Here is a 14,548-nt window from a genome sequence, read left to right on the forward strand (position 1 = left end):
CCTTTTTTCTCGAAAATTATATGATACTGGTTGTTTATAAAAAAGTTTTGATAACCAAAACCTGGAGTCGACCATGCCGAAACCTATGGCTTCTCTAATTCTTTGTTTCATGTCTTCTCTAGTTGTTGGACGCACCTGGTAGAACATGTTTAATTCTCTCCCACAAGAAGAAGTCATTTGGAGCGAAGTCAGGACATCAGGCTGGCCAAGCTATTGGTCCTCCTCGTCCAATCCACCATAGGGGAAATAACTGGTTAATAACTCTTCGAGCCCTACGTGAAAAGTGAGCCATACAGCCGTCCTGCTAAAGGCACATCATTAACCGAAGTGCAAGGGGAACATCATGAAGCAACTGGTGCATAATATTTCGGAGGAAGCGTGCGTTCTACCATTCAAGTTGTCCTAAAAAAAGTATGGTCATATGATGATGTCCGAGGAGGCCACACCATGTGTTGAGACTCCACACATGCTGGTAACCCACTTCACATAGCCAGTGTGGATTAACCGGACAGTAATGGGCATTGTAGAGATTCACCTGACCATTACTTTTGAAAGTTGCCTGTCAGTCCACAGAATTCTGAGCTCGAAATCACGGTCCATGTTTAGAAACCAGTTGCAGAAATCAACACAAGTCTGGAAGTCATGTTCCCCAAGTTCCTGATGTAGATGAATATGGTATGAATGAAATTTATTTTTCAGAATTCTAAACATTGTATTATGATGCAATCCTAAGTCACGGGCAAGCCTTCTTGTGGGGGAGAATTAAAGACATGTTCTACCAAGTGCATCCAACAACTAGAGAAGACATGAAACAAAGAATTAGAGAAGCCTGTGGGTCTCTCAGCTGTACTGAAGTGCAATCACGGATGTTATGAGGTGATCAAAACATTGTTTAGCATAGGGTGACGTACATTTTGAACACTTACTATGAAGAGTGTACGTACCAAACAACAACACACAGCATTTCTCAGAAGATACCATTTTTGTTGCTTTGTGAGTAAGTAATAAAAGTTAAAAAAAAAAAGTTTCAGTAAAAGTTGTTTCTTTTTAAAAGTAGTTCCCAATGATACCTTCCATGACCCATGTTCTCATTTGAAATTTCGAAGTTGACTACCCTCCTTCTGGTTTGTTACAGAAAATGGTACTATCACCAATCGATTCTTTACACAGGTTTCGGTCATCAAATTTTTTTCATGAACAACCAGTATCACATAGTTTTCAAGAAAAAAGGCTGATATGGATGGTCTGAAACACCTGGTATATATATGGAACTATCACTACATTAATACATTTAATATATCACAAAACATACACTGAACGAAGCCACCTGCATAACTCAGTCGGCTAAAGCGCTTGCCTGCCAATTCGGAGTTGTGTTCGGACGTGGGTTCGATTCCCACTTGGGCTGATTACCTAGTTGGGTTTTTTCCGAGGTTTTCCCTAACCATAAGACAAATGTCAGGTAATCTATGGCGAATCCTCGGCCTCACATCGCCAAATATCGTTTCGCTATCACTAATCCCATCGACGCTAAATAACCTCGTAGTTGATACAGCGTTGTTAAATAACCAAGTAAAATAAAATACACTGAACAAACTAAATGTAATTATTATGAAAGTTGTCATATTTTGTTCCTGGAATTACGATCCACTTTCACTAGATGGCTACCGACATGAGTAGCAGGGTCGGCAATACATGCAAACGAAATATTAAATGTGAGGAATGTTACTACAGGTGTGTAGTATTATGTGACAGGTTAGGTTAGGTTTGATTAGGTGTGTAGTATTCTGAGAGAAGTTAGGTTAGATTTGATTAGGTGTGTAGTATTATTACTATGTTGGCGACACTGAAACCTACTGTTACATTAACGAAATATGGTCGTATTCTTCATTCACGCACGAGGATTTTCGTATATAAGTAAGGTATGTATTATGGCGGGTCGGGTGGGCTTATAGCTCTCCCAGTGTTCATATCAATTTCTACTAATCAATACTATAATTCCAAGACATTTTCAAGGTATTTTACCAAGTTTCTATAGTGGCTGGGACATAAGTAACCTTCACCGAATCTTGAAAATTACTGTATAGGTGAGGTTAGTTTTAGGCTTTTTGTATGTTTTATATATACGAATCTGTGACAGGTTAGGCTATTGTTATGCCCTGCATATACTAAGGTAAGTGAAATGTGCGTTTTGTGTTCATTTTGAAGTGTTCTACCTCTTTATTTCACGTGTTAAATACTAATCACATTTAGGTTACCTACACCAATGAATTCTTTCCAATTTTTATCTATTTTCTAATATGTCTTCAAGTCAACTGACGTTCTATATGAATTCTTCACATTATGGGCTTATGTTTTATCACCCCGCTTCAATTTTTACAGTGTCTATAAATACAACTCCTGGTTGGTCCTTTGTTAAAAAATTAAAATAAAAAATTAAGTAAAAAAAATGAAGCTATAAATGAAAAGTGCAAAAAAGCAATCAATGACAGAAAAGGCAAGATGAGGCAATATAAAACTTTCAGCAGAATGCTAGATATGTTTATTAATTTGTGTACCATATATTGTAGATTTAAAAACATTCATTTATATAAAGTATTGGCATATGCCTAACATACGATTCTAGTAATTATATTTGGTTACCATTTTTACAGGAAATGTTACAGTCCCAGTCGCAAACTGTGATGAAAAGTATTATAATGTACAAAAGAAGACCAGTATACAGTTATCCGAATTTATATCTTACTGGCAAGATTACATCAAGAAAAGCTACACAGATATGCCGTGTTTGTATATGAAGGTATGATACTCTGACAAATTATTTTTGGAAGTATACACTGTGTACATTGTACATTCACTTATATTAATTTTACGTTTTTATTGTTAAAGGATTGGCATTTTACTCAAGATTTTCCAGAAGAGAATATATATAGAGTTCCCAAGTATTTTGCTTCTGATTGGCTGAACGAGTATTACAGTGCAAAGAAAAGCATTAGAGATGATTATAAATTTGTATACATGGGGCCGAAGGGATCATGGTATGATATGATTATGATCTAAACTTTCTTTTTTGATTAAAAATATACATTCGAATTTGAAATTGCCACTATCTTAGATAGGTACAGAGGTGGCAGCTGTTACAGATTGTCCATAATTATTACTACGGATTTCCCTTCATTATTACAGAATTACGGTCAAAGGGAAAATTATTACCCAAAAACAATATTATCATGGAAAAATATATAACCAGTATTTCAATTTATTCTGCAGATAGAAAACTATAGAAAATATGTCAACACTGCTTGCTTCTAGTTCTTTGTAGCTATGCTGGTGAAATTATCACTTTCGTCTGTTACAATCGGTGGTGTTATATCAGGAAGCATGTTAATCTATGGTGTTACATTGTCGGCATGTGACATGGTTTGTGAAATTGTGAACAAGACTAGTGAATTTGGCAGTTTATAGTCTGCTTTTATCTGTTACACATATTATATGTGACTGTTATTTCCAGAATTTTAATTTTCAGTGATTAGTTTTCTGAAATGAGTAGGTCTAAGTTCTCAAAATGCATCCACTGGTAAGAAGACAGCAGTACGGTATTACAAAACTATCAAGATGGTCAGTATGTGATGACATTTTGCTAACATATGCACAGTGACAGCGTGTTCATGTTAGCGGTGCTGGGAAATCAGCAAGCACTCATATGAGCTTGTATTGTACTCACTATAGGGTTGCCAGGTCTTAATATTTTTCCCATAAGTTGTACGTTTTTTAGTTCATTTTTATGTCTTACATTTTTATTTTTCCGATAAGATGCTTTCTTCTGTTGATTTACTTTTCAGCAAAAAATCTATATTTTAAAATGGTCGCGAAAATATAATTTAAAATTTTGTGACAGTGAAAGCAATAAATGTTCAAGATTATTAAACTTATATTTAGGAAGTTGGTTAAAATTTTATGATTTCGAGGCTGCTGTTGAACATGTTAATGTTGATAAGGTATATGAGGAACTTTGTGAAATTAGAGAACAATTAGCTGCAAGTTAAAAGTTTGAAGGTACTGATGTAGAAAAATAGGTTCATTTTTTCTCCAATGTTCACCATAATAGTACATTATGCAACGAGCCTATAATGATAGTAATTAAGAAGTGAGTATGGATGTTTATGAAACGAGCGCAAGCGAGTTTCATAATTTTCATACGAGCTTCTTAATTACCATTATAAGCGAGTTTCATACGACTTTTTATGCTCGACCATATTTCTAACTTGAAATTATTCAGATGCATACATTTTATTTGTATCTGACAAGATCGGAAGTGACCTTGATCTAGGTCGTGAATTGTGAGATGTGCGCAGACGCGAAAGTATTGATTTTTTCCGAGGAACAATAATGTCATTAACCTTGATGTAATCCCGTTAAACTTGATATAATCTTGATTATTGAATTCGACATTGTAAAACGAGATGACAAATTGAATTTATTTGAATATTATTTACAATTAACGCTAATTATTATAGTAACAGAACATAACCTTCTGCAACAGTATTGGATTTCCAGCCTCTGTGACTTTTCGCTAATTCTCTTTCGATTGCATATCCGAGAATAATCGATACTTGCGGTTTTATAACGGTACAAAGCTGACTTGTCATTGGCTGAATACCTGTAAGCTGAGTTGTCATTGGCTGAACACCTTTACTTTAATGAGTAGGTGTACTTTAATGACATGCATTAAAGGACAGGTGTATAATTACTACATTTCGGCATGGTCGAGCATAAAAATATGAATAACATTAGTAAAGTTGCAGGCTATTTGTTTAGTATCCTTGGGTTCAATGCGTGAGTGGAGAGAGTATGCTTCCTAATAAAACAAAACTGGACAGATGTAAGGAGTTGATGTACCAGTGACTTAATTGAGTACTGTACTAGTAACCAAAATGAAACTTCTATCTGTATTACCTCATGGTATAGTAAATGAAAGAACTTAAAATTGCAATTTCTAATGATTTTCATTAAGTGAGTCAAAGTGCATTGCTGTGGGGTAATGGTTAGCCTGCCTGACCATGAAACTAGCAGGCCCGGGTTCAAATCTGGTTGGAGTTTTTTTCCGAGGTTTTCTGTCAATCACTCAAAGCAGAATTGCTGGGTAGCTTTTGGCGTTGGACTTTGGACTCATTTCGCTTTCATTAGTATCATTTCATTAATCATCTTTAATAGTTACACGTTGACCAGGACATGACTGACATGGTTTCAGGATTCACTTACAGATAGCATCTGTCTACGGGAGCTGCACATATCCAGAGAAGCTGCAGTCTTCAATGGTGGACTGCGGTTAGATCAGGGTAGTGTAGCTTCCTTGGTGAGTCGTGGAATTGACTGTGGCATGGCCTTCTGGTTGAGGATGCAGTAGATTCAAGCACATGAATTGCGAACAGATGCCATCGATCTGAGGAGGCTGCAGAATAACATCACAGGCAGGCGGAAGAATGGTCTCCAGTCAGAACTGGATGCTGTGGCTGAATCGATATAATGGCACCATGCAGTGAATCATGCGCTTGAACAGCAATCCTAAATGGACTTCAACTATCATACCAACATAAGGAAGTTGCACAATAAGCCTAGGTTGCGGTGCTTGCCTGCGGGCCCTCCTCTGAAAAGGGGAGAGGGGAGAAGAGAAAGAAAAAGCAGGACAGAATCTTCCTTTTTTTTTCTGAAGAAGACTTGGCAATCCTAACTCACTGTCCTATCACTCCCTCTTGAAGTGTTTATTGTTATATTCAGTCTTTCTCCGAGCATACTGTAGAATCGTACTTCTAAGGCATGCTTGACAGAGCATTTTCTTTTAAATTTGAACTGATTCTTTAGCAATATTTTATTATGGATATAGCCTATGTCCAGGCCTGTATTTGTGCACGAACTACATGACCCCGGACCCAAGCAGCAAAATTTTGAGAAAAGAAAAATTCGAGCTGAAACTATATTTTCGATTTTTTTTTTTTGGGTCCATGAGTGTAGCACTCCCTAAATATGGAACTGTCTACATCACACATGAAATTATATTTTTCTCGGAACATTTACCTAGCAAACAGATAGAAAAGTTATAATTGCCAACAAACAAACAACCAGAAAAAAGTGAGAGAAAGAGTTCATTACTACAATGATGTTTAATTTGGTCATTGCAGTTTTGGTTTCGTCAAATGTAAGCACATTTGAAACCAATATATAATATATTTTCTAGAATAACTCTTCTCGGGTTCTCAGCCAGGTGAGTTGGAGATTAATTTCCAAGCTTTCGACGGCTAGCTCTGCCATCTTCGTCCCTGAAGAAGATGGCAGAGCTAGCCGTCGAAAGCTTGGAAGCTAATCTCCAACTCACCTGGCTGAGAACCCGAGAAGAGTTATTCTACATCAAACGTTGGGAAAGCCTCAAGTCATACAATATATTTTCTGTTTAGGACACCTCTACATGCAGATGTTTTCACTTCATATAGTTGGTCAGTGAATGTTTGTGGAAGAAAGCGTTGGCTATTATTTCCTCCAGGTGAAGAGGAATGTCTTCGGAATAGACATGGGCATCTGGTATATGATGCTGGAGCTCCCGAACTAGAAGATGAAAAGCTTTATCCAAGATATAAAGAACTTCGTGTCTCAATCGAAGTAATACAAGAGGCTGGTGAAGCCATATTTGTTCCATCAGGTTGGCATCATCAGGTGTGGAATTTGGTAAGTATGGTAAATTATTACTACCTTAGTTATCAAGTTATTAAAAATATATTCCACTATGTTTACTTTTATTGCAGGAGGATACAATATCTATAAATCATAATTGGGTGAATGGCTGCAATATTGAAACAATGTGGAGCTCTCTACAGAGCAACCTTATGGCTGTGAAAAAAGAAGTAGAAGATTGTAAAGATATGGAAGGATGGGATGAACACTGCCAACTCATGCTTCAAGCAATGTTTGGTATGAATTATGAAGAATTTTACGTATTCCTGAGCTATATTAGCAGAAGAAGACTGGACTCTCTAAAAAATGGCACACCTTTAATTTTGTTTGGCAACTGGGAATTAGGAAGGAATCATATAGTATTTGATCTAATGAAAGTAAAGAAAATTTTACTTTCATTTATCTCAGATATAGATACTAGAAGCTTGGACTTCTTCAAAAATCTAGGTGATCAACCAGGACAGCTTTGTGAAGAAATTGAAAATTACACATAATAGCAATAAAATATATTTCATCTCTTCAAGAAATGTTTTTTCATGAACTACCTACTTTGAATGTTTACTTTGTGCCATGGTCATTTCAGTAGTCTTTTTATTATAGACACCCAGTTTTTTAATCCTGTTTTACTAAACACAATAGGCTGTAAGTATTTTACATATATTTACATTATTTTGTTTGTAATGTATAGAGCCCGGATGTTTAGGCATTTGTTTAGGTTAAAATAGGCACTAGAATAGTAAAAATAGGCAGTGAAATAGGCATTTATTATTCATGGAAACAGACAAAAAATAGACAAATACTTAATAAACTATCCCATACGGTACTCACTTTCCTTAGTTACATGTCACAACAAGATGCTTTTTTAAGTTGTCAACTGTCATAGTGAGCCACCTGTCAGAGAGAATGTTTTTCATGGTGGAAAAAGATCTTTTTACTTCTACTGAAGTGATTGGAGCAAACTTAAAACAACTTATTTTAGAAGGACTGTCTTTACTTTCTTTCAGAGATCGGAAAAAACGACTGTGTATTGTCTCAAAAAGAGGGGTGTGAGAAGGGATTAAAGACTTCAAAGTATGCGTGACTTGTGCATGCAAGCAACAATAGTAACGGGACCTGGAGACTTGCTTTTAATACTTCCCTCATCCCCTTTCTTTCGCTGGTAAACCCCGAAGTGACCTGAGCACTGAGGGTTATACTGTTCAAACATCTTTGTTAAGTTGCATAAAAGATGGAATCGGTAGGGGAAAAAAGTTTACGACATCTTGGAAACATATGTATTGCTGGAGAATAAGATTCTCAGCAAATATTTGTGTGAGGTGAATATATATTTTTAATTTGTACAACCGTTCTTTTTTGTTTTTTGATATAATTTGTGTGCAGTTTATTTTAAATGCATTAAAAATATATAAAATGTAAAATAACGACGTAAAGAGGCTAAAAAGAAACATTTAACCTTAAAATAGGTAACGGAAGCTAAAATAGGCAAAATAAAAATTGGGCCTATCATCCCCAAATGTGTGGAAACGTGTTTACTCAGTTTAAAAAAGGCATTTTGCCTAACATCCGGGCTCTAGTAATGCATAATACATGTGCTTTAAGAAGACAGAATTTGTTATAGTTTATGATATTAAATACAGTATATGTGTGAATATTAAATTTTATATTTTTCTTGCAGTACAAGAATGACATTTCGTCAGTCCTTTTTAAAAAGAGAACAGTTTAAAAGTAAATGTGCTATTACTTCTGCTTTGTATCTTGCATACTTACACGGTTTGGGTTTATTTAAAATGCTAAACTTGTAGAGATGTAGCCTGAATTTTCTGTGTCAGTAATAAATAGATTTAATATGAAATTAGATGCAAATCATTTATCTTATTATGTTTGATACGATTGAGAAAAACAATTTCGTACTGTAGTTCAAGCTGTTAATAATACAGTATACTGCTTAAAAAGGATAGGGATCATAGTTTGCAGACACATTTTAGTTGAAACTTGGCTTCAATTTCTGCGAGATCATTCATTCCTTTTCATTAGCAGGTATGTTTTCTGATTTCCACAGGTATGGAATTAAGTTAATTAACATATGGTTTTTGTTGTCTTCAATGCGCCTGAGGTAAGACTGAATTGGCAAGTGCAGACACTCTTGTTCCTCTTAACATTCCTTAATAGCAAACTTTCTTGCTTGAAGGACACTGAAAACTTATGCAAGTTCGGAATTTCTTCTTTTCTTCTGTTCAGTTTCACGAAGGCCTATGGTAACTCTTCACTTACCAATATGTGCTATCTTTTCGTGTATATCTCATACTCATAATCATGACTAGGTATGTTTTACAAATCATTTTCACTGTTAATAGGTCGAAACTATTCAAAATCGAAGTAAAATATGTTCTTTATTAATATAAACTTCGGAACAGCTTTTAATTGCCAGTGATACTCATATACTCAATCATTTATATATATTATTTTAATGTACCGAAGTACATATGATATTTCCATGCAGATATTCTGCGTCATCAAACGATGAAAGAGTAATGGAACGGAGAAAAATTCTCTCCGGCGCCGGGATTTGAACCCGGGTTTTAAGCTCTACGTGCTGACGCTTTATCCACTAAGCCACACCGGATTCCACCTCGGCGTTGGACAGAATCGTCTCAGTTTTAAGTTCAGAATCGTCTCAGTTTTAAGTTCCAACTCTTGGATTCCCTCTAGTGGCCGCCCTCTGCACTACGTCATAGATATCTATGAACCTAGGATCGAAGTCCACACATGTGCTGAGGTGCACTCGTAATGAGCACTAGTTGGCCGGGATCCAGCAGAATAAGCGCTGTCTTAAATCACGAAGTGATTTACGCATATCATATATATTATTTTAATGTACCGAAGTACATACATTTTTCTCTGTTCCATTACTCTTTCATCGTATGATGACGCAGAATATCTGCATGGAAATATCATATGTACTTCGGTACATTAAAATAATATATATGATATGCATAAATCACTTCGTGATTTAAGATGGCGCTTATTCCGTCGGATCCCGGCCAACTAGTCACTCATTACGAGTGCACCTCAGCAATGTGTGGACTTCGGTCCTAGGTTCATAGATATCTATGACGTAGTGCAGAGGGCGGCCACTAGAGGGAACCCAAGAGTTGGAACTTAAAACTGAGATGATTCTGTCCGACGCCGGGGTGGAATCCGGTGTGGCTTAGTGGATAAAGCGTCAGCACGTAGAGCTGAAAACCCGGGTTCAAATCCCGGCGCCGGAGAGAATTTTTCTCCGTTCCATTACTCTTTCATCGTTTGATGACGCAGAATATCTGCATGGAAATATAATATGTACTTCGGTACATTAAAATAATATATATTGTGACAGCGACGTGAGAATCGAACTCACGACCAGCGTCCCGCAAGAAAGCAGATCGCACGGGCTCCACGGAACATTGAGTGACGTCGCGCGGTGGAGAGAAGAGAGAGAGGGTGTATTACGTCACGCGACGAGTCTGCGCGCGCAGCTGCTACGCAGTGGATGTGGAACGACCTTCCCGATTATTCCAGACGTCTGTCGATGTAGAGATATTGAGATAATTCTCTACACACCTGTAGAAGGTTCTCGCAACTATGATTTTGCTATAAAAGAGCAGGCGCCAGCGAACTAGACAGAGTTTTCAGAGTTTTCAGTTATTCAGTCAGTGAGAAAGCCAGAGCAAGCAAGCCAACCGGAGTTCGACTCGAGTGTGCGTCCGCATCTGCGTCAGCATCCGAAGGCCTGAGTTCGAGTGCAGTGGATCGCAGTTGGAGGGACCTGAGTTCGAGTGCAGTGGACCGCAGTTGGAGGGACCCGAGTTCGAGTACAGTGAACTGTCTCTGAAGGTCTGTGGTTCGAGATACTGTGAACTCGAGTGACTGAGATAGAAGAACTGTGAACTGAGAACTGGTAGTTCTGATTTGTAAATAGTGCTTTGTAAATATTAGTTAAGATTAACAGTTCATTGTTGTGCGTAATAATCCAAGTAAACTGTCATTGTCGTCGGTGGAGTGCTATAACGAATACTGTGTTGAGTGAAGATCCAATTGTTGCCGAGAGCGTTTAAGGCGAATTGTAGAAAGGAATTATTGTTGTGAGGAATAAATTACATTGTTGTAACAAATAAAATTTACACTGGTGTCAGAATCGGGACATTATCGACAATGGAGAACCTACAGCTGATCCTGCAAGCCATCGCGGAACTGAAAAGTGACATAAGTGAAGTGAAAGGCGACATAAGCGGAGTGAAAGGCGACATAAGCGGAGTGAAAGATGACGTCACTACACAAATCGAAGGTGTTTCGGCCCACGTAGATGGAATTGTCGCCATTGTGAGAGACGAACTTAAGGCCGATCTGGATAAACTAAACCAGAATTTTACAACTATAAACGAGACAGTAGCCGAGTTGAGACAGGATGTAGACCATTTCGACGGAAAAATCCGCGATCTCGAGCGTCGTCAAGAGCAGTCGAGTGAGGTGATGGACCGACATGCTGAAGAAAACAAGCACATACTGACGTTGATGGACCGACATGCTGAAGAAAACAAGCACATCCTCGCGTTGGTGGATCGCCAGGCTAGAGAACATAAACAGATAGTTGCCGAGGAGGTTCGACGTGCCATGCAAGAAGCGGCCACAGAGTTGAGGACTCCATATAGTGCCCCTGCGGAACCATCGGCTTCAGCCAGACATCACAACGTCAAGACGCCGAAGTTCGACGGAACGACGTCTTGGGCGATATTCCGTCGCCAGTTCGAGGCCACCGCGGCACATAATGGGTGGACGCCAGCGGAGAAGACTACCCAGCTGTTGACCGCGCTTCAGGGACAGGCTTCAGAGATTCTTCACAGCGTTCCAGAAGATGGGACAGCCGCTGAGATAATGGCGGCCTTGGAGGGACGTTATGGTGACCATCAACTTGCTGCAGCATTCAGGACCCAACTGAAAACGAGGGTCCAACAGTCAGGCGAGTCCCTGCAAGAATTCGCGATGGCGGTGGAACAACTGGCCCATAAGGCGCTCAGGGGCCTACCTAATGACTTCATCGCTGGAGAGGCGGCCTACACCTTCGGCAGCGGAGTTCGAGACCCGGAAATAAAGCAACAGCTACTCCTGGCAGAGCATCGCACCATCAATGCAGCTCTGGCGGCGGCCCTCAGGATGGAGGCAGCCAAGTTGACGGCGAACGTCTCGGCATCGCACCGGATTAGGAGCGTCGCGGCGGCCGACGTCGAGGAACGTCAACTGAAATCACCCGAGCGACGAAGACGAGGAGTGCCCACCTGCTGGTCCTGCGGCGAGCCTGGACACCTGAGGAGGGACTGTGACCGATCTGGTCACAAACAGGAAAACTAAAAGGGGCCGATGCGATGAGGGGCACGTCGGCGCCGTCATCACCATCCCCTCGGCTGATCTTGAAGACGGTTAACAGAAGATGCGACGATGGGCTGATTGCTGACGGATGGATAAGAGGCCGCCCATGCAGAGTACTGGTAGACACCGGGGCGTCGCTCACTATCGCCAGACCGGAAGTCGTGCGTGGACTACCTGGGAGGACGCCGCTGCGCCGGTATGAGCTACGTACTGCCTCAGGCGAGAACCTGCCCATCCAAAGAGAGGTTTTCCTGGACTTGACCTTGGGAAAGAGGAGACTGGAGATGTGGGTGTTCGTCGCCAACATCACTGAAGACGTCATCCTGGGACTCGACGCCATGCGGATCTTCGATGCAACGGTGGACGTCCGGCGCCGTATCCTCCGTTTTGGTCAGGATGAAATGTTCCTGAGAGACGTCGAAGACCAACCCATGGCCAGCAGACTCACCTTGGAGAATCAAGTGACAATCCCAGCAGGCTGCGAGATGGTGGTGACGGCAAGACTGGACGGAAAACCTAAGAGAAACCTGCTCCTCGATTCGCAAACAACTCCGATAGATGGGGTTTATGTGGCCAGATCCTTACTCCCGAATCAGAAGGTGGTACCGGTGAGGGTCCTGAATGTCACCAATCGGGACAAGGAGGTGCCTAGTGGAACTGTACTAGGTAACGTCGAGCCGGTGGTGTCTGTGACGTCGCTGGCAGAAAACGAGGAGTGTCACCGACCACGTCCAGATTTAGACCCATCACTGAAAGAGCTGGCTCGAGAATTGCCGGCGAATTTAAGCAAAAGAGAAAGAAGACAAGTCCACGATCTACTGACAGAATTTCAGGACGTGTTCAGTCTGTCTGAAAATGACTACGGGAGAACGGAGAAAGTCCAGCACCGCATCGACACCGGAAATGCTCGCCCAATCAGACAACCTCCTCGACGCGTCCCTCTAGCTAAACAGAGGGAGATTGACAACCAACTGGAGGACATGAAAGCAAGAGGGGTCATCGAGGAATCCGACAGCCCTTGGTCATCACCTGTGGTGCTGGTGAAGAAGAAGAATGGGGACCTGCGCTTCTGCGTGGACTACAGAAGACTGAATGACGTCACCAAGAAGGACTGCTTTCCCCTTCCACGAATTGACGACACCTTGGACACCCTGGCCGGAGCAGAGTGGTTCTCGACGTTGGATCTCAAGTCAGGATACTGGCAGGTGGCGCTACATCCGGAGGATAAGGAGAAAACGGCATTCTCTACAGGCCAGGGACTATGGCAGTTCACCGTTATGCCGTTCGGCCTCTGCAACGCCCCGGCTACATTCCAGAGACTAATGGAGTCCGTAATGAGAGGCCTGACATACGACACCTGTTTGCTGTACCTTGATGACGTCATCGTGGTGGGCAAGACTTTCGGCGAACAGCTGATGAACCTGAGGAAAGTGTTCGAGAGACTGCGACAAGCCAGACTGAAGTTGAACCCGAAGAAATGTCATCTATTCCAGAAGAAGGTCAACTACTTGGGACACGTAGTAGGGACCAACGGAGTGGCCACGGACCCAGAGAAGCTACAAGCCGTCAGAGGATGGCCGAGACCGAGGGACAAGCAGGAGCTGCGCCGCTTTCTCGGCCTCTGCACTTATTACAGAAGGTTCGTAGCTGGGTACGCCAACATCGCTAAGCCTCTAACCCAGCTGACCGAGGAGAAACGACAATTCCAGTGGACAGACGAGGCGGAGTCATCCTTCCAGTCGCTGAAAGAGGCGCTCTGCACTGCTCCTGTACTGGGATATCCCATCCCTGGAAGGAAGTTCACGCTCGACACGGACGCTAGCAACGTAGGCATCGGCGGAGTACTCTCTCAGGAACAGGACGGGCAAGAGAGGGTGATTGCCTACTTCAGCCGAACACTATCCAAGGCTGAGAGAAACTACTGTGTGACGCGTAGAGAACTTCTTGCCATTGTGGAAGCCCTGAAGCACTTCCACAAATATTTGTATGGCCAGGAATTCCATCTGAGGACAGACCATTCTGCACTCACCTGGCTATTGGGCTTCAAGAATCTGGAGGGGCAGACCGCCCGTTGGGTTCAACGTCTGCAGGAGTACAACTTCACCTCTGAACACCGACAAGGGAAGAAACATTCCAACGCTGATGCCCTGTCACGACGTCCGTGCCCGGATGGCTGCAAACACTGCCTGAAAGTAGAAGAGCGGGATGGCGCCCACGCAGTAAGAGCAATTGCCGCCCAGCCGAGCCCAGGATGGGATAACGCCGCCATAAGGAGGGAGCAGCTGGAGGACCCAAACATTGGACAGCTACTGCGTGATGTGGAGTCCGGCCAGAGACCAGTATGGGCCGATATCGCCAACCGTAGCACCACTTACAAGAGCTACTGGGCCCAGTGGGAATCCTTCACTGTCAAGGACGG

The 14,548-nt window shown here is 41.5% G+C and overlaps 1 protein-coding gene across 3 annotated transcripts in view; it reads left to right on the forward strand.

The window, feature by feature from the left end:
* Positions 1-14,548, forward strand: part of JMJD4 (jumonji domain containing 4) — a 35,315-nt gene that overhangs the window by 801 nt on the left and 19,966 nt on the right. For 2 of the 3 annotated variants that reach the window (XM_069842279.1, XM_069842280.1), the window contains exons 2-5: positions 2,655-2,800; positions 2,890-3,038; positions 6,453-6,720; positions 6,798-6,963. In XM_069842279.1, coding sequence (XP_069698380.1) covers positions 2,655-2,800; positions 2,890-3,038; positions 6,453-6,720; positions 6,798-6,963 — 729 coding nt within the window. Of the gene's footprint in view, positions 1-2,654; positions 2,801-2,889; positions 3,039-6,452; positions 6,721-6,797; positions 8,437-14,548 lie in introns of those variants that run through there. The other variant, XM_069842278.1, reaches the window with a different exon arrangement.

This window comes from Periplaneta americana, chromosome 12, assembly GCF_040183065.1.
Source record: "Periplaneta americana isolate PAMFEO1 chromosome 12, P.americana_PAMFEO1_priV1, whole genome shotgun sequence".
NCBI classification, from domain to species: Eukaryota; Metazoa; Arthropoda; class Insecta; order Blattodea; family Blattidae; genus Periplaneta; species Periplaneta americana.